Source organism: Trachinotus anak, unplaced genomic scaffold, assembly GCF_046630095.1.
Source record: "Trachinotus anak isolate AG129_WGS33_773 ecotype Australia unplaced genomic scaffold, CSIRO_AGI_Tana_v1 ptg000016l, whole genome shotgun sequence".
Classification (NCBI taxonomy): Eukaryota; Metazoa; Chordata; class Actinopteri; order Carangiformes; family Carangidae; genus Trachinotus; species Trachinotus anak.
The window spans coordinates 17,103,538-17,122,083 of record NW_027273867.1 but is presented as its reverse complement, the minus strand read 5'-3'; the positions used below and the strand labels follow the sequence as shown (position 1 = coordinate 17,122,083).

Below are 18,546 nucleotides of genomic sequence, written 5' to 3'. Positions count from 1 at the left end.
TGAGGAAAGGAGATGAGCAACACAAAGCCTGGCCATGTCACCGGCGACAAGTCTGAAGCATCTGATAAGGATGGCAGGGACACTTCGGTTACCAACGGAGCAGGTCAAGTCACCGTGTCCATCAGACAGAGCCAGGCGGCGATCACGTCAAGCTGTCAGGCAGGATTGAGAGGGGGCGGCGATTGCGTGAGAGTAGGATGGCATACGCGTGAGAACAAAATGAAATTATTCATTCAAGTATACAGTAGCATGGGTGGATCCAGGTCTATATCATCTGATGATTAAGTCCTTTCCAGGTGTGGCTTGCTCTCTCTTGGGTAGAATTTGAGAAGGCCTGCTTTCCTCAGGTTCATGAAATCCATCTTGATAGAGGCCCGCAGGGAGACCTTATGGCTGCAGCTCACTGCCAAGGAGGAGTCAGGACACATATGAATTACCAGGCTCTGGCACGACTAATTCATAAAGAACATGCTTTGATGTAACAGGCAGTGGTGGGAAGTAATTCAGTACATTCACTCATGTACTGCGCTCAAGTATACTTCTGAGTTACTTGGACTTTACTTGAGTATTTAAATTCTATATTACTTTCACTGCACCACTTTTCAGGAGGAAATATTGCACTTTTTACTCTATTACATTTATCTAACAGCTGTAGTTTTTTGTTTTCATTTCTGATTTAGATTTTACATTTTAATAAAAGGATCAAATAAGCTTAAAATACATTGTTAAAGATTAAACCAGTATAATGTGATGTAATAATGCAATATTTAATGATAAATCAGTCACATGGACAATGTTTTTGCAGAAAGAGCACTTTTACATTTGATACTGTTAGTATATTTAACTGTTTCTGTATTTTTACTTTAGAAAACTTTGAATGCAGAGCTTTTAGCAATAATGGAGTATCTTCACAGTTTAGTTTTTTTAGATGATCTTCTTTTAAATTCTTCAACCACCTGTAGCAGGTGTATCTTTTTTGTAGCGAAGCAAGTAAAAGTGTCTCCTAAGTCACATGCTACTAGTCAACCGCTTCAAAAGGTAAACAGTTATCCATGAGGTAACCTAACCTGTGGATCACTCGCCTTCATAAATTAAAGCACAAACTCTTGGCTCCAAACAGAGGCAAACAGTGATAGTGTCCTCCCTGTGAGTCAAGGAGAACCAGGTGACAGACAGATCTCAGCCTCGGATAACACCGACAGGGTGAGGAAGGTAAAGGAGAGGGGGCCAACGATACGTAAGAAAAGGAGGGAAGGAGAGAGGGATGGTGTCAATTGCTCTTTTTTTTCTCCCTTCACATTAAGCGCTCCTTGACATGGGTGTAATGATACTACTCTTACTCTTTGTCTGTTTTTAGAGCTGCGTTTACCTTAAATCTACACACATGGCACTAACTGGGGTGCTCACTGCAGGTACGTAAGCCGTTTGTCCTCAACATGATCCTTGGCTAAACTTAATCTCCCCACCAGACCTTTTCCCCCAAAACCTTTTCAATCCAACCTGCCACAATCACTGATCCCCATACAGCCAAATGGAGGACTAAAGTTCCCGACAAATTTCCAAACCGCTGAGACCACAGTCAAGCTCTCCTTGTTAAAAGATTCATTATGCTCAAAAATGCCCTTATTGAGTCATTCCAGCATGTGTGAAGAGGCCGGTTCCTGAGGGATGATGGGAGGGTTTAATGCCTTGATCATTCTCTTTCAGAGCCCGGACATTGACACAAACACCCTGACATTTTGCTGTTGATGTTGTTGATTTATTGCGATCAGAGAGAAGCTCACGGGGGATCTCCAGCATTGAGATTCAGGACCTTTTATTATAATCTGTTTTACAACATTTGAACAGCAGGTCTCCTCATATCAAATGACAATGGTGAAAAATGTATAGCAGGTGTGTCTCCTTGGATTACTTCTGCCTGAACACTCTGCCAAAAACCACAAACTGACATCCCTTAAAGCCTTGAAAAGACCCAGGAATGGCAGACTGCCAAAAAAATGTAACCTCAGTTATATCATATTTTGTTGCCAGTGTAATGCTGAACATCGGGCTGTGTTGCAGGTCAGAGTTGCCCAAATGATTTCCAGCACATCACGAAGTTAAGACACATCATGTCAGGAGTTCGAGTTACATTTAGAATACACAAAGATAAAAAGACAGTGAAGATAATATAGTTATCACTTATCAATTTGCTGCTCTGCCTCTTAGCACCGACTGTGAGGGAGAACAGCATTATTTTTTAGCAACAGGGGTCTGAACAAACATTATTAGAAAAGAGAGAGGCTATGACAAGACTGGCATTTCCTTTATCCTGATACTGTATTGAAATCATTTCTTTCTTGCTTCCATTGTTTCAATATTTGTCATGGATTTCTTGTACTTTTATCCATAAATCATCCACCAAAATGCATTTAGGATGTTTCCTCACCGCAGATCAGAATAACTTGCAGGATTATTTTACAGATATTCCCCAGAAATTAACAGGTTAGTTTATCTGAAAGCTGAGAGAGAAATGTAGTCTCAGTTCTTGTCCTAAATAGCTCTAACTATTGTAGAGCCATTCCTCCTTCAAGCACATTGCATCAGGGTGAATCACTCACTCTTCACAGTGCAGATAATACAGTAGAAACAACTCCCTCATTCACAGTAAAACAGAGGAAACCCTCAAGGGACAATGGTTACAGAAAACTAACAAGTAAAAGAGCATAAATTAGAAATCTGCTGCAAGCGTTAAGATAAAACAGCTGATATTTGTTCATATCTTGATGAGTGGAATGATACGCTAATGTGCATGGATTTTACCAACTATAAACTTCAAGGAAGTGAGAAAATTCATTGTGTTGGCAAGTTGGTGCAGTGTACCAGCACATCCACCAGAGGGAGAAAGAGAGCCACAAACATGTCCCTGTGTCTAAAGTACTTTCTGCTTCATAATAAGTTCACTTTGTAACAGTAATAAAAATAGCATATGCATCTTTTAAAATCGTCACATCTATGTTTCAGTCCCGTTCAAATCCAATTCCAGGTCACATTTAATCTTTAAAAGTGCCTTGTGCTTCCCCCTCATTCACATGCAAAACAGCAGCCTGGATGTTTTTCACCAGCTGATCATCAAGGTAAAATAAAGAAAGAAGAAGCCGATCGATAGTTTCAAGACACAGAGTGAGCCGCAAACATTTCCTGATGATCAAATAAAAAAAAAAACAAAAAAACAAAAACAAAGCACATAAACTAAGGTCATACAAATAAGTAATAAAGTGAGACTGAAGTACACGGTGAGCTTCAATGCGCACAATGAGGTTGTGACTGATGTTTGGAAACCTTTTTGTTGATGTGAGCCCAGAGGCGTGTTTGTTTTGTAGGCTCTACCTAACGTGGGCTGGGGTGGAGTCAGTGGATGCGAGGCACTGGGTGCAGCAGGGTCATGTGTTCGGCGCCGTTGAAAGGCAGACGCTGAGTGCAGTAATGGTGCACCACCTCTGGGATGCTGGGGAACACGCAGCTGCTCTGGTCCAGGGTGTAGCCGTTCTCTTTGGTCTGGGCGACAATAATATGAACGCAGCCTTGGCTCGTCCTGAGTCACACAGAGGAGAGGAAAGGAGAAACAGGATTTAACCAAAGAATTCATACTTCCTGGTCTGTGTCATGAGGCTGAGAGAAGTTTCTTTGTAAAAATAAAACATGGATCAGTTTTTTTGCATGGATCTTATTTTGCATTACGCAGGTCTGTATATTTCTATGATGTTATGTCTCAAAACACCTGCCATGTCTGTGATATTCAACCCCAAACGCATTCATTACGACTGAAGATGAAAATATTCAAAATTTGGTCATAATTACATAGTCACCTTTTTTATAAAAGGCTAAATATTTCCCAAAACTGTAGTTTTTAGCAAACGTTATTCAAACAGGAGTAAATAAATATTAGGGAGTATTTTTAGCTGTGGATTAATACACATTTTATGCTCTAGAATGACCTACATATTTATGGCAATGGAAGAACATGTTAGCCAGTGGAACAATGTGGTCTTGGAGCACGATGATACAGAGCAATAAGCCAAATCAGACTTTGGATTCATGGGTAATAATTACAAGCACACATTTATTGTTGGTTTTAAAGGGATTTGTTGATAATAAGAAAAGTACTGAGTATTACTGTAACAGCCTTTTACTTTAAAATGTTAATAGTAAATGTGGAAAAAGTCATTCATGGCCCATTACATTCTAATATTATTTATATGCTGAAGTATGTGACCAGTGTGAGTTATAGTTCAGCCCTTCAGACGCGACGGTGATGCACTTTCCGGTTACACTCACTTGAGGGCGATGGAGTACTTGCTGCTGTCTGACTCGCTGTTCCTGACCAAGAAGCTGGCCTCTTTGCAGGACTGCAGCTGAAACTCCGCCTCCTGGCGAGTCACACAGCCATGGTACCAGCTGAGACAGATGGTGGGAATGAGGATTACATTTCATCTGCTATTGATCAAGTGTAGAAACATTTTATACAAAATCCCTGGAAATGAACCTTAATGTTACTGAGTAACACTATGTATTAAAATTCTGGAGTATGTTTTTTGCAAAAATGGAAAACACATGGGCACACAGTTGAGTATAATTCATACAAATAACATTTGAATTCCTTATAATTATATTTGAGTTATTAAAGTTTAAATATTTATAATACATATATCTACAGGGAAATGCTATCATTGAGGTACAATCATTTCTTTATTTGTCTTCTGCTCATTATCTTTTTGTCAGAATTAACGTTCAGGATTTGGGTGAATTATTCTATATTCATCATACTAGTAGTGGTACCTCTGTTTTTCCAGGGGCAGGGAGGGGTCCACACAGCAGGCCTCAGTGTCAGGGCTGCTGCCCGGGGTGGAGGGAGGTGACAGGGTTGGGGGTGAGGATCGCAGGATCTTCTGGGTCCAGCTTTTCTGCCTCAGATGCTGATGCTGAGACAGCGGCTGGGCTGGTGGATGCTGGGGCTGCCTGGTGAGTGTGGGGTGAGGTGTCTCATCTTTGGCTGGGCGTTCTGGGCCGTCAAACTGTGCTGGGGGAAGGAGAGTGATGAGAGAAGATGTGAATTTTTATGTAAAGAAACAACTGCCTCTATGCCTGAGTTTGAAGTAGATGCTGAAGCCTCCAGTAAATATAGAATAAGAAAGACAGCACTTTGATGTTTCATTCAAGATATTATTCAGTATGCTGTTGGTCTATCCAGCATATAAAATATAAATGTGAGAGCAGGCCTGACTTGTGTTTTGAACAAATATTTTTCATAAGGATCTAAGGCAGAGGAGAAGCAGGGTTGGCACTGTGTTACATAAATGTTACTGGTTACTAGTTCAGTGAAAGTGGAACCAGTATCACAAGCCAAAAAGGACAGCCCACAGTCAGCAACACATTTTTGTCTTTTAGTTACTGTTAAAAGTTTTACTATTTGGAGTGTAAAGACAAGAATAAGAAAGGATTAACAATTGAAAAGCGCAGGAGGTTCAGTTCAGGTGTATGCAGAGGGAAACATTTCCTGATTTTCACATTAAAAGTATTTAGGTATCATGTGTGTGCAATCAAGTTCTAACTGTGTGTGGTGTAGCAAACATATTCTGCTGTACCTGACAGAGTTTTCACAATCTGCTCCTTCCTCCACTCCCAAGGCAGCTCGTACTCAGTGGAGGGACGAGGGTCCAGCTCCGGCCATGTGACCGCCGTCTTGTCGCCGTCGCCGCTTCCCTCATATGGGACGTCGTAGATTTGTAGGGTTGCAGACTGACCTTCCTCCACCGCCCCCTCGCTCCCCTCCATCAGCACACACACCTTCAGCAAGTCCTTGGACCCCCGACGTCTGATCTCTTGCAGGTAGAAAAACATGAGAGTAAAGATTTAGAGCTGTGCTAATGAACAATAAAGTGGAGTAGGTGTGAGTGATGTATGTCAGTGAGCGAACACCAGAACACTCCAATCTGTTTTTAGTGCCACACCTCCAGATATGTATGTTTAATGGGTTAAATGGTTGATTTAATATGTTTTAATGGGTTAAATGGTTGATGGCACTGCAAGACAATTCGACCCCAGTGACAGAAAAGCATATTGCAGAGTTACAACTGTAGCACTCTCATTGTACAGTTTTGTCATTTGTCATGCACATATTATACTTTAATCACTTCTCTCTTCCATATGCATTCTTCTGTCCTTCTGTATGGAAGCAGAGATATACTCGTAAATATTTCTTTTAATTCTGTTATCTCAGGAAAACGAAAAAACATTTTCTCCTAATAATATCTCATAATAACAAGCTTTCTTGTCTTGAGATAATGGGATAAAACTAAATTTGTGAGTATGGCCAAAGTAATTATGACAGGAGCAAAGGAAAAAGTGTGGTGACATAGTATAATATAAGTCCTGGTTAGGAGGAGATGGATGGATGGGTCAACAAAACACAGGAACGTGACACAGGAGAGTGGTGTTCAGTTCCCCTGTAAAAGTAACAGTTTATGTTGTTTCCATTATCCAAGACCACTTGACAAAGATAACCATGCTGTTATTATTGTAACCATGACAACATAGATTGCCTTATGTTAAGGAAGTACTTATTTTAACCCAAGTCACGATTTTTTCCTGAACCTAACTAAGTAGTTTTTATGCCCGTGACCGTTATCATAGTAACCATGGCGATGAAGGTAGGTACGGTTCTCTACAGTCAGCATGTTTATTATTGTAACCATGGCAACCAAGGCTCAGTACACACACTATTTCAGGAGACACTCCTGCAGGTCGTATCAGAGGGTTGAAAAAAACAACCTATTGTATATAGTTGTTCAGGTGTGAGATGAAACAGAAGCTACAGTGTACTTGTACAATGAAACATGCATCCACAGAAAAAGATTTGATTCCACAGCGGACACCACTGGTCATTTATGGACTGGCTGCTGCCATCAACATTTGTGTATGTCTGGATTTTGGTTTTATGTTTGCAGACCAGCTTGCCTAAAATTTTGAATTTAAGTAAATTTAAATCTTTTCTGTGTTATTTTTTTTCAGGCTGGAAATATCAATTTCAATTAATAGTCAGAATTAGACATTAAATTATGAACTACAACTATCTATGCAATTAATTACATGCTAGTCCCACTAAAATGTAGGACTTGTTTCTGGGATCTGATGTTAAGCGCGTTAATAATTATGCTGCCAACTCTCAAAGCTTTGCTTATTGAAACACAGTGACTCAGATGCTTGCTTACTTCCTCAGCATGATTTAATCCTCATAAATTGACTCAGTCACATCATCACATCCTCTGTAGACTTCTTTGAGGAGGCCTGGAAGTAGCGCAGGCACTGATTGAAGTAAAAGCTACTAGAGAGCACTGCAATAAAACATTTTCTCATTCATAGCAGTCTATTGTGTAACCCTTTTTAGTTAAAACAATGGAGTGATGGAAGGAAAGGTCAGGAGAGCATGTGATTGGATGACGGACCACCAGTCATCCTGGATGCTGGGAAGTTTTGATAAATGGTCAGACAGGTCCATGTAGGGGTTTACACAGAGCTGCATCCGAGAGGAGGGGGGGGGGGGGGGGGGGGGGCACTGACGGCCAGCTTCCTTTTTAGAGAATAGTACCAGGAAACAGAGACAGGAAAGAGGAAGCAGGGGCAGGAAACTGCACCCATTGTCTGAACGCAACAGAGTTGCCGTGGCAACCCCATGGGGTACAGAGAGCACTGGGGGAATGAGTTCATGTTCTCACTGCTCAGCCCGGAGAGACTGGAAATGAGAATCCTGTCATTCACACAGTGGCTGCTCAGTCAAACGCAGCTGTACAGATCCAGTGATCAGAGACTGACGAATGAAATGTCACTACTCTTACTGGAGCAGCTGACAGCTACAAGAGATAGCAGTGATTATATATTAATGAAAGTCTTACCAGTAATCATCTGCTGGGCATCGTAAGGCTCCATGTAACCATCGTTCTCACCGACCCTCTCGGCCTCTCTCTGCTCTCTGGTCTTCTGAGCATCAAACGGGTCTGCGTAATCCTCAAGAATGATCACCTGCATCGCAAAACACAGGGGAATCAATATTTTTCATGAATATTCAGATACTTTCAACTCTGAAAAACAAGAACACTTTTCAGAATAGAAAGGAGGGAAATAAATAGGATTATAAATCGCAGTGACTTTTATATACTGTGCTCACAGTAATCTACCAGTCATGACAGCACAGGACACCTCTTCCACCACCTGTTCACCTGCCAGACAGTGGCAACGCATTAGTACCACAAACTGTAATTGAAACTACATGGAAGCTTGTTAGCAGAAAAATTTATTTTGTCTATAAAATGTCAGAAAATAAGCCCAAAGTGAAATCTTTATATTTCTTGTTTGTTTAAACAACAGTCCAAAACCAGACAAAAACAGAAAAAAAGATGGCGAACTAACTTCAATAAACTACAAGACAGGCTTCAGTTAGTTAGAAGAAAACCTGGCACCTTGTTTACACTTTGTCTAAAGAGGCACTCTTGTTGTAAAGCCCATTCTCTTCACACTCACATCCCTGTGCTAACAAACGCTTTTCTACCACACCAGTCGTGCTTGACTGTCCTGTCATCTTATCAGTGCCATATAATTTCTTGTTTATTTTACAGGCCACTATCCTGTAGCCTAAGAGACAACAGTAGGCTGTGAAGCTGTCTTTTTCATCACCTCCAGCGGCGCTCCGTTATCAAAGAAATGCTGCCATTTGTGTGCGTTTGAATAAAGTAGAACAGGCTCCACAGAGTGAGACTCGGTGTATTGAGAGAGGTTTAGTGGGACAAATGGAGACGACAACACGGATGCACAGACACACATTTGCATTGAACTACCTCCATGTCCTGTGATTTAACTGGGGAACTCAAAGGCAGTCATATAACACACATTAACTAGAACTCAACCAATCAAAACTAGAGGCTGATTTATGAATTTACTCCTTTTCTGTAGAATAAAACTCCCATTTCATTACTCCGCTCTTTTATCAGTCTTTTTTCTCACCATCTCTCCACTGTCTCCTCCCTGACTTCTCTTTTTTTTCAAAGCCAAGCTGGAGGGGACTTTGGTTAGCACATGAGTGTCAAATGACACGATGCTTTTTATAACATGATAGCCTTCACCAGGGGGCCTGATTCTAGTGAAAGAGAGGGATGAAGCAGAGGGAGGGTGGGTGGGAAGAGAAGGGGAACGCTGAGCCAGATTACATACAGGAGAGGAAGGTTAAGGCCCCATGTCTGACCACAGCTTTGTATTCAAAGCAGGGAAGGTGGGTGTGAGGGGCGAGGGGTGGAGAGGAAGAGAAAGAGATAGAAAGACCAACTGGGAGGAGTGGACACAATGGGTGTCGAGACAAAGGGGAGGGAGAAACAAAAACAATAATATCAATTTTCAGAGCTTGGACTGGATTCTGGCTTCTTCATTGTCGCTAGTATTGATGACACCGCAGATTATAGTATGTTGCACTCGTCTACTGCTAGAATTAGAGAAAGGTGCCTCAGATTCAGCTAGAAACCCAAAAGTCATTCAGCCTCGGTGGAAAAAGCATTTGCAACTTCTAGTTAAGTAAAAGCGCCAATACCACACTGTAAAAAATATTCAGTTACAGTAGCTTTACTTATGATGAGTAAAAGTACAGACAGACAGCAAAATGTACTTTAATTATCAAAAGTAGAACCATGTAAGGCAGAAGACTGTCCATATTATATATCTTGGGTTATTTTGGATCACTGTTGATTTGATATTGTTGATCACTATTAACCTGTCAAGTTGGAGATAGTTATATTAGGCCATGTAGCCTACTGTTTTGTGGCTTCATCATAATCTTTTAACCCATTGTGGGTTGTCTGTGCAAATTCTTTATCTGAAAAGTAGCCTAACTAGTAACCACAGCAACTATTCAACTAAAGTAAAAGAAGTAGGCCCTACCTCAAAATTGTACTTGAGTTCAACACCTGGGTAAACATGGCCTACTCAGTTATTCTCCATAGGGAAACATTTCCACCTAAATCAACCAACTGTTGTCGGATATCTAATAGTTACTCTGACTTTGGAGTCTCTTGTTACCCTAACCCTTTTTTAAAATATCAGAAATAAACTTCTGCTAGATTTCGAAATGTTAGCACTCAAATATCACAGCTAGACAGTGAGATGTTGTTAGGCTATGATCTTGGTAGGGGAGTAAAAATGTGAGAAAATTCCTACAACAAATTACATTTTTAATGCCACAGATACCAGAAGCCTCCATAAGCCACAGGACCTAAAGGAATGGCTTTTGTATGACATGTAACACCTGACAGAGGGAAAACAAGAAGAAGCTTACATTTTTGAGACATAACTACACCATCAGGTTATGACTGGTGAATTAAACTGATCTCCCGAGGCTGAGATTGTTACTCACTGCTTCTGTTTTGCACTGGGCTGGTTTCTCTGCTTCAGGTACCACTTGACTGCTGATGGTACCGCTGTTGAAGTTGGGGCTTTTGTCCTGTTTGTCCACTCTGATCAGCCGGTTGATGTAGGCATTGGCGGACGGGGAGCTCTTCAGGGGTCTGTGCTGCTCCTCAAACACCGGCTCCGTTTTGGAGTTCTTGCGACTCTTCCCAGACAGGAGGGTGTCCCAAACTTTTCCATCTTTCGGGGGGCTGACGCCGTTCCGACTCAGCTCTACGGCCGAGTTCTTTCGGTTTCTTCCGGACAGGAGAGACCCAACTCCTCCACCTCCTCCGCCTGCGCTGTCAGCAGAGGAGTTTTTGCGATAACCCGTCCTGGAGCCTGTTGATTTGGTACCAATGCTGGCCACCAGCCCGCCTTTATTGGCTCTTGGTTGGGAGCCGGACTCGGAGGCTGAACGGATCCTGTCGGTACCATTCTTCAGATTGATGGGGAACTCCTTGAACCACTTTGCCATTTCAACTCAGATGGAAACCAATAAACCTCTCTGACTTCTCCGACACCTTTTAGCGCCATGCACCAGGGCCCCAGAGACGCACCTTTAGAAATCACAGCCTTTCTAACAAAAGACTTCCGTTGCTTTATTCCAGGACAGAGCCTGTGCAGACTACAGGATCTCCACACCTCAGTTTAAAGCATATCATAAATTCTGTTAAAAGTCAGGGGCTCCACTCTTACACCTCCAACTTTAAAAATGGTTCTAAGTGAAAGACCAGCAGCCTTCATGCCTATTTGGCAAGGGGAAAAAAATGAAACCATACCCCTTCTTTATCCCATTTGTGATTTTCTTACACCTGTTCCTTCTTCTGCTCAGAGGAAAAGTTTATTCCCTTTGGATGAAGAGGTGTCTTCTGAGTGGGAAGACCCGAAAGAAGGCAAAGTTTTTCTTGCTTGTGATTTGTGGTCCCATTCCCAGAGTGGCTTATCTGGTCTTAAACAACCGTCCACTGTCGCAATGAGGCTCCTGACTGTGCCTGGAGTATGGAGGGGAGAGGGGGGGGGGTATCTGAAGTTGAGAGGGGGGAGGCAGGCCCGGGTGGGCGGTGATAAGCTTTTAATTGTACACACCATGGTGAAATAGCCTTTTGAGGAAATCAGACCTACACCCGGGCAATCCAACAAGGAGAGTCACAACTATCTTATTCCTGGGCTTTATCCTGTAATTTATTCAGCTTCTGTACAATAATTATATAAGAATCAATATGGTGTTTGAGAACAAAAAGCAGTATACAGGCCTCCTAAAATGCTGCTTTCTCAATTGTTATTATTGAGTCTGGTCTGAGGGATGAATAATAAGATGCCATCTCCTTTCATACCAACGTTTTTTTTCAGATAGCGACTTAAACCAACGTTGACAGTTATGCTAATATTTTGATGTTAAATATTAATTCAATATTAATCATAATGTCACTTGATAATGCGCTTAATTGGCTGTCTAATTAATGCTCACCCTGATTTAATTGTACAGGGTATTGTTGGGAAATGGTCCGTTCTGAGCTGCTCCATATGTAGTAGCGGAAGGTATGCCACTAATTTTACACATTAAGAAGTATATACTGTGAACGATGGCGGAGCTGGTAGATTTTTAAAATGCAAATGTGTACCTTTATATGTTATATAACATATTCAGTATTTTTCTAAATACTTTCAAAAATCAAAAATAGTTATAAATTATACCTATCGACACCCCCATTTTTGCGACGAGATGTAACCTTCCATGGTGCGCGATACTCCTGCTTGTCCCTCTTTGTCCGGTGGCGACAGAAGGCCATGATAATTATGGCAAAATTTGCGTTTTTGAATGAATTATAGTTGAATGGTGGATCATCAAGCATACACCGTGTGAGGACTGGTTTGCTGGCAATGACACACCAGAGAGTTTCAATTTAAAGGACAGCAGAGCAAGCAACGGAGAAAGGGTACAGTTTGCTTCCAAGACAGTCTGCAAGATGGCTAGCTATCTTCAGTGGCATGCTAACGTTAGCTAGCAAGCTAATGTTAGCATAGTAAACAACAGTTTTCAAAACGTGATCGATTGCTTTATCTCATACATGCTGTTATAAGTGAAATTAAATGCACATTTTCACAACTGAATGTAGAAAGAGGAATCACAGTGTCGGATTAATGTACCAATGTTGCGGCTACTGAACGCTGCTAGCTAGCCACATTGAGTAACGTGGCTAGCTAGTTAGCCAAGGCAGTAACTAGCTTGCGTTAGCTAGCTGGTCGAGTTCTTAGCTACACATCTGTAAGTGATCATTTTAGACAGAGAGAGAGAGGGGTGGGGGGGTGCTCTGTAACTTGCTTGTACTGGCAGACGAGCCAGGTAGCAAGCAACTAGTTTCACCCAGATACCAGAAACTGTCTTGCAGCAAGACGAACTTCTGCTAAATATCTGCTAAATATCGTGAACCAGCTCAGGTTTACCTGACTTTTATTTGGTGACCAAATCCCGGCGTGACAGACACCGTGGCGAAAGATTTGCAGCTGGAAAGGAGTTTGCAGACCTGGGCCGGCATTATAATACAATTTAGTTACCAATACGTGTTAGATACTGCTGTGATGATAACCATTTTATCGTGACTGACATGACCTGAAGGCAGATTCCACCCTACTCGGCTCATTGCCTTCAAGACGTCGTCATTTTTAACTTTTTTTTTCTTGCATATGAACGGTGATATGCCACTTCACCGACAGTCATATTAGCTAATGGCTGCCGAATCGGGGAGACTACTGGCGGGACAAGGAAAACGAAGCAAAGGTAGGAATTAATTTCACCCATCTCCCAATCAGATCGGAATCATCCATTACTGCGCTGCAATGAGCTGCACTGGTGCTGTTAGCAAATCCCTTCTCGCCTCCCCCATATGTAAACTTCACGACTGTCTCCGGTGGTGGCTGTTTCTCACAGAGTGGACCTGTGAACGGGGTTGATGTCTATCTTGCTATCAATGTACCTTCAACTTCGTTTCCTCGTTCTCATGTCTTCGTCTTTTCCTGTCTCCCTCATTGACCTTACCTCTTCTGCCTCTGTTTGCGGCCTCTCTCCCTCTTGCCTGGGTCATTTGGTCTGCCTGGGTCATTTGCGATTCAAGGCTTCATAACGTTGGTGATGATAACGCCTGGATGTTCAGCATCTTGTCCTCATGCCAGTCTATGTCCCATCATTGAATCCATCTCAACTGTTGGACTTGAAAAAGAGGCCCTAGGTCTAAAGCTGCTCCACTCTGTCACTAAGGGGTATTGGCCAATCCAAATGTGATGCTGCACCTGATTGGTGGTGGACCAATGGCATGAGACATGGAGGCCTATTTTTGTTGTGGCTAATATTATATTTCCCCTTTCCACCCCTTCCCTCCATATTTTACTATTTCAGCTTCACAGATGAAGAGCCCGGAGAAGAAGAAGGCAAGAAAATCAACCACTCAGGTAATAATATGATTACATGGCTACATAAAGGACCTCGAGGGCTGATACAATGAGAATATAAGTTAACTGGTTTCATAAAAACAATAATGAAATAAGTATTTGCTCTGTATTTTCTTCTTCTTTGTCGTAGGCGGCGGGGTTCTCCCACCTCACTGAGTTTGCACCCCCCCCTACCCCCATGGTGGACCACCTGGTCGCTTCCAACCCTTTTGACGATGACTTTGGGACCCCATCTCGACCGAGTGGGGCAGGTGGACCGGGTGGTGCTCCGTTTCTTCCCAGCCCAGGAGCAGGCGGAGGAGGTGGGTATGGAGGTGGAGGCAGAATGGGCGGAGGCATGGGCTTCATGGGAGGCCCAGGTGGACCAGGTGGCGGCCAACCTGGACGGAGGCCCCCGTTCTGCCCTCCATCCAACGCTGGACCTCACCACCAGCTAGGCTTTGGAGGAATGCCTGGCTTTGGAGGTGGAGGTGGGGGCGGCAGTGGGGGAGGAGGAGGAGGTGGTGGATTCCCCCCTGGTGGCCCTTCTCAGTTTAATATGCCACCAAACTTCAGTCCACCCATGCACCCTGGGCCAGGATTCAACCCCATGTTGTCTCCAGGGGGTATGGGAGGTCCTGGAGGAGGGGGGCCTCCCCATCCTCGGTTTGGCATCCCACCACAGCAGCAGCACGGACAGGGTGGACACCCATTCAACAGCCCACCATTACCTGGTGGAGGAGGCCCGAGAGGGCCGCCACATGGCCCCCTGCCTCCCATGGGGGGAGGCATGGGTCCTGGGATGAACATGATGGGTGGCATGGGTGGTGGTCCTGGAGGCAACATGGTGGGAGGGTTGCCAGGTATGCCCCCACAAGGACAGTTCCCTCCCTCACAGGATGGCCCCTATCCTGGCCCCAGTCCGCCAGGGCCAGGCAACGAGGATGGAAAGAACTTTGGTGGAGGAGGGGGGCCGCCTGGGCCTCAGCAGCAGCAGCAGCAGCAGCAGCAGCAGCAGCAGCAGCAGCAACAACAACAGCTTAACCTAAATCCCAATGGCCCCCCTCCTAATAATGCCACTCCTGGCCCTCCTCCTAACTCTGGCCCACCACAGCCTGGGGGCGGCTTCCCTGGCCACCCTGATGTCCAGCAGCCCAATGCCAATACACCTGGTCAGCCTCCATCAGCACCACCACAGCCTAACCCCAACTCTTCTCCTACTGGTCCCCTGAATGGATCAGGTCAGCCCCAGCATCCACCACCCAGTCAGCTACAGCCCCCCAGCAATACAAACACCCCGAACTCTAATAACTCTAACCAGCAGCAGCAGCAACAATCCACTCCACCTAACTCTGCTCCTGGCTCCACGCCTTACAACCAGCAGAACAACACTCCTGTTGCAGGTGGTCCAATGCCAAACACTGCCCCCAATTCAGGTCAGAATAACATGACGAACAACAACGGAGGCAACACACCTGGCAGCAACCCCAACCCACCCTCTAACTCCACCTCCACCCCGAACACCCAGTCTCCCCTGCCCCCCGGCCCTGCTGCCCCCTCAACCGGGCCCGGCTCTGGCCCCGGGAAACTCGGCGGCCCCGGAATGGTCTTCCCTTGCGGCCTTTGTATGGCGGAGGTGCATGACGACCAGGATGCCATCCTGTGCGAGGCATCGTGCCAGCGCTGGTTCCACCGTGACTGCACAGGTCTGACGGAGCCAGCATATGGGCTGCTGACTCGAGAGAGCGCTGCTGTTTGGGCCTGTGACTTCTGCATCAAGACCAAGGACATCCAGGCTGTGTTTGTGCGCCAGGGATTAGGCCAGCTGGTGGCAGCTAATGAGAGTTGAGGAGTGGATGACAAAGGAGCGGCGTGGAATTGCGGACACGTAAGGACATGGAGACATCTTGGTTCTGATATAACTGAATGACCAGTGTGTCATGTCAGCTACTTGCCCGAATTTTTTTTTTTTTTTTTTTTTCGTGACTAGCCCTTTACTACATGCTCACTACACAGAGAAACACACTCATTGACATGCTATATATATATATATATTTACATATATATATATATATAGCACTTTTGAGTGACTCTTGGCAAATGATTTTTCTCCCCCACCCCCTATAGGAGTCAAATCATGATGAATGTTAAACTACACAGTCCTTCAGACATCTAGCCTGCCAACCAGCAAAGCACTGACACCAACACACTACCTCACACACTTTGTGACTGACTTGCACGGAAGCTCCCGCCCTGACTGACTGTGATTGACTTGCCACACTCATGCACCACTCGAGTGTGATGATATTTCAAACACATACACACACAAACCCACATTAAGTGGGGGAAATAAATGTTAACATGTTCCCCTACTGTTTTTTCGACACAGTAATTGAAAGTATCAACATTATTCTTTTTATTTTCATGGCTTTAAATTAAAATATATGATAGATAAATTCTGTGGAACTGAAATTTAAAAGGGACTGGGGTGCCATTCATCAATTGATTTACAGCTTTATTTGTCATCAGAATGCTTCATTCTAGCACTGCCCAATCACAGTTAGCCTTTTTTTCTGCAGGCAAGCGAAAGAAAATGGAAAAATACATCAGTGTCTTGCAATGTTAACTGTCAGTATCAGGCGTATTGTGAAACAAAAATGTCAAGCGAGAAAAAAAAAAAACAATTTTTAAATTCTGTTGATAATTCTTAAACCCACACAAATGCATACACACACACACACACACACACACAAACACACACACACACTTTGACCCTGTACTTCTTATACCTGTCATTTTGTACCCAGTGATAATTAATCCAAAGGAGGCCTGGGCTGATATTTCATCCACACTTCACAGAGAAGGTTTTACCCCTGAAATAGTTGTAAATATTAGGACAAAACATTTGTCTGGAATTCCCATCAGTTGTGAACATGCCGCAGAGTTGACCAATGAACAAAACAATGAGTTGAACCTATGTGTCTTGGTTGTATACAATATGGCGTTCTGGTTTTTATACACTACAGTTGAGTCAACCATTTCTTTTTATCTCTGCAGTACACATGAATTGTGAAATCAGTGCTTTTGGATGGTGTTGGCATAGCAAGTAGTGACATGTCATATCAGATGTGCATAGTCCTTTTTAAAAAAAAAAAAAAAAGAAAAAAGAAAGAAAGAAAAAAATTATGAGGGGAGGGGGGGGGTGCATGTGAACCAATGCAGTAACTGTCTGATCTGTTTGTTTATATTCTGGCCTCTGTGCTGCAAGAGGCCTTGAAGTAGACCAAATAACTAAAGAGCGAAAAATACCCATTTTTCACATTTCTCTCACGGTATAAGGTGTTTATAACTATTCTTCCTTCTCTCTTTCCTTAATTTTTTCTTTATTCAATGTCCAAGTTGCCTTTCTTTTCTTGCTCTCAGCTGTTCCTTTTTATTTTGTACTGGTATTTGTGCTGTGCTTTTGCTCTGCTCTGGCGCCTCCTGGTGGAACCTGGAGGAACCAGTGAGTCCCACAATCAGGTGGGGAAGGGAAAGGTACTGAACTCTGAAGTAAAGATGGATTTTTTTGTACTTGTCCATGTCTGTTTTTATTCCCATTTTTTATTTCTTTGCTCATCGTTGTATTAAAATGAGGGTTGGAGAACCCATTGAAACAGATAAAAACTGAATTCCTCTGTCATGATGCTCAGGTTTTAGTTACAGTACTTAATTTAACGTTGACTTTTTTTTCTGTTTTCTCCTCATAAGACGTTAGACAATTAGACATTTTGCAACCATTTTTAACAGTTTTATTAGAGGAATAATAGCTGACTGTGGTGATTCTTAATACTATTTTTGAGTTGTCACAAAAAAAGTAGGTAAAACTTAATTGTATGGGTGTGCAAATTCTTAATAACAGCCTAATGATTTTGACGTTTCTGGAAAAAAAAGGTGTAATTTGGCAGTAACAAAACAAAAAATAAATAAAATTCATTTCAATGAAATGTTGTGATATAATAACAAAGAGAATTTTAATCAGGGCTGCAGGCAAACAAACACTTAAACAAATATCCACAGCTAAGTTTCCAATGACGAATTAGTAATTATTTACTTAGGTTTAAATAGAGCTGTTCATTCAAGGACATCTGCGTGTGCAATCAACACTGCGCAAAACAAATCTGCCCATAATTTGTACTGAATTATGCAGAAAACAATAAATTAGGAGATTATTTCAGATCATTTTGTGAGAATCTTCACAAAGATGCACACATGAGAGCTGTACCACCGTTTATTTGAACAGTCCTGAGTCACTTGACAAAAATAGAAAATGGATGGAGTTTTAAAGCCAGGCCGTATTTAATGATTATACAGGCTATAGTGTAGCCACAGGAGGTAAATTACCATGTTGAGTAACTAGAATTGCCTTTTTTCTGTCAACACATCACTGGCTTGGCCTCTGCAGGGATCAGTATATCTCGGTGCTTGCCTTGGTATTGAATATAACAACAGCCCAAAACTGCCATCCAACATTTTCAAATTGATTGAGAAATAATTTCCCATAACACCTCTGTGGAAACGGGTCGCACATTGGCTGCGATAATAACCGGTGTGTGCAGAGATGAAACTGAGCCCGCAGCAGGCGCCGCCTCTTCGGGGAGCCTCCCACCAATG

The 18,546-nt window shown here is 43.1% G+C and overlaps 2 protein-coding genes across 3 annotated transcripts; one reads left to right on the top strand and one right to left on the bottom strand.

Annotated features, from left to right (window-relative positions):
* Positions 1-753: 753 nt before the first annotated feature.
* LOC139634317 (SH2 domain-containing adapter protein E-like) lies at positions 754-11,439 on the bottom strand. Its single transcript, XM_071500694.1, has 6 exons — positions 10,433-11,439; positions 7,932-8,058; positions 5,625-5,861; positions 4,819-5,059; positions 4,318-4,437; positions 754-3,574 (listed from the first exon to the last, which is right to left on the bottom strand). Exons 1-6 carry the CDS (start codon positions 10,940-10,942, stop codon positions 3,391-3,393), a joined length of 1,419 nt encoding a protein of 472 aa, XP_071356795.1. The 5' UTR covers positions 10,943-11,439; the 3' UTR covers positions 754-3,390.
* Positions 11,440-12,263: 824 nt separating this feature from the next.
* Positions 12,264-15,888, top strand: pygo2 (pygopus homolog 2 (Drosophila)). Of its 2 annotated transcripts, XM_071501142.1 has the most exons (4): positions 12,267-12,404; positions 13,183-13,246; positions 13,862-13,914; positions 14,045-15,888. In XM_071501142.1, the coding sequence occupies exons 2-4, from the start codon at positions 13,195-13,197 to the stop codon at positions 15,740-15,742; spliced, it is 1,803 nt and encodes a 600-aa protein (XP_071357243.1). In that variant the 5' UTR covers positions 12,267-12,404; positions 13,183-13,194; the 3' UTR covers positions 15,743-15,888. The 2 variants fall into 2 exon arrangements, with proteins under 2 accessions (XP_071357244.1, XP_071357243.1); XM_071501143.1 differs by lacking the exon at positions 13,183-13,246 and having other exon boundaries at positions 12,264-12,404.
* Positions 15,889-18,546: the final 2,658 nt, after the last annotated feature.

What these genes read in the sequence shown, in the direction of transcription:
- LOC139634317 (XM_071500694.1), bottom strand. Translation starts at nt 10,942, where the DNA reads ATGGCAAAGTGGTTCAAGGAGTTCCCCATCAATCTGAAGAATGGTACC. An exon ending in CCCAGTGCAAAACAGAAGCA is followed by an intron (nt 8,059 to 10,432) that starts GTGAGTAACAAT and finishes TTTGCGATGCAG; the next exon opens with GTGATCATTCTTGAGGATTA. An exon ending in AAGTACTCCATCGCCCTCAA is followed by an intron (nt 3,575 to 4,317) that starts GTGAGTGTAACC and finishes TGTGTGACTCAG; the next exon opens with GACGAGCCAAGGCTGCGTTC.
- pygo2 (XM_071501142.1), top strand. Translation starts at nt 13,195, where the DNA reads ATGGCTGCCGAATCGGGGAGACTACTGGCGGGACAAGGAAAACGAAGC. An exon ending in ACAAGGAAAACGAAGCAAAG is followed by an intron (nt 13,247 to 13,861) that starts GTAGGAATTAAT and finishes TTACTATTTCAG; the next exon opens with CTTCACAGATGAAGAGCCCG. An exon ending in CAAGAAAATCAACCACTCAG is followed by an intron (nt 13,915 to 14,044) that starts GTAATAATATGA and finishes TCTTTGTCGTAG; the next exon opens with GCGGCGGGGTTCTCCCACCT.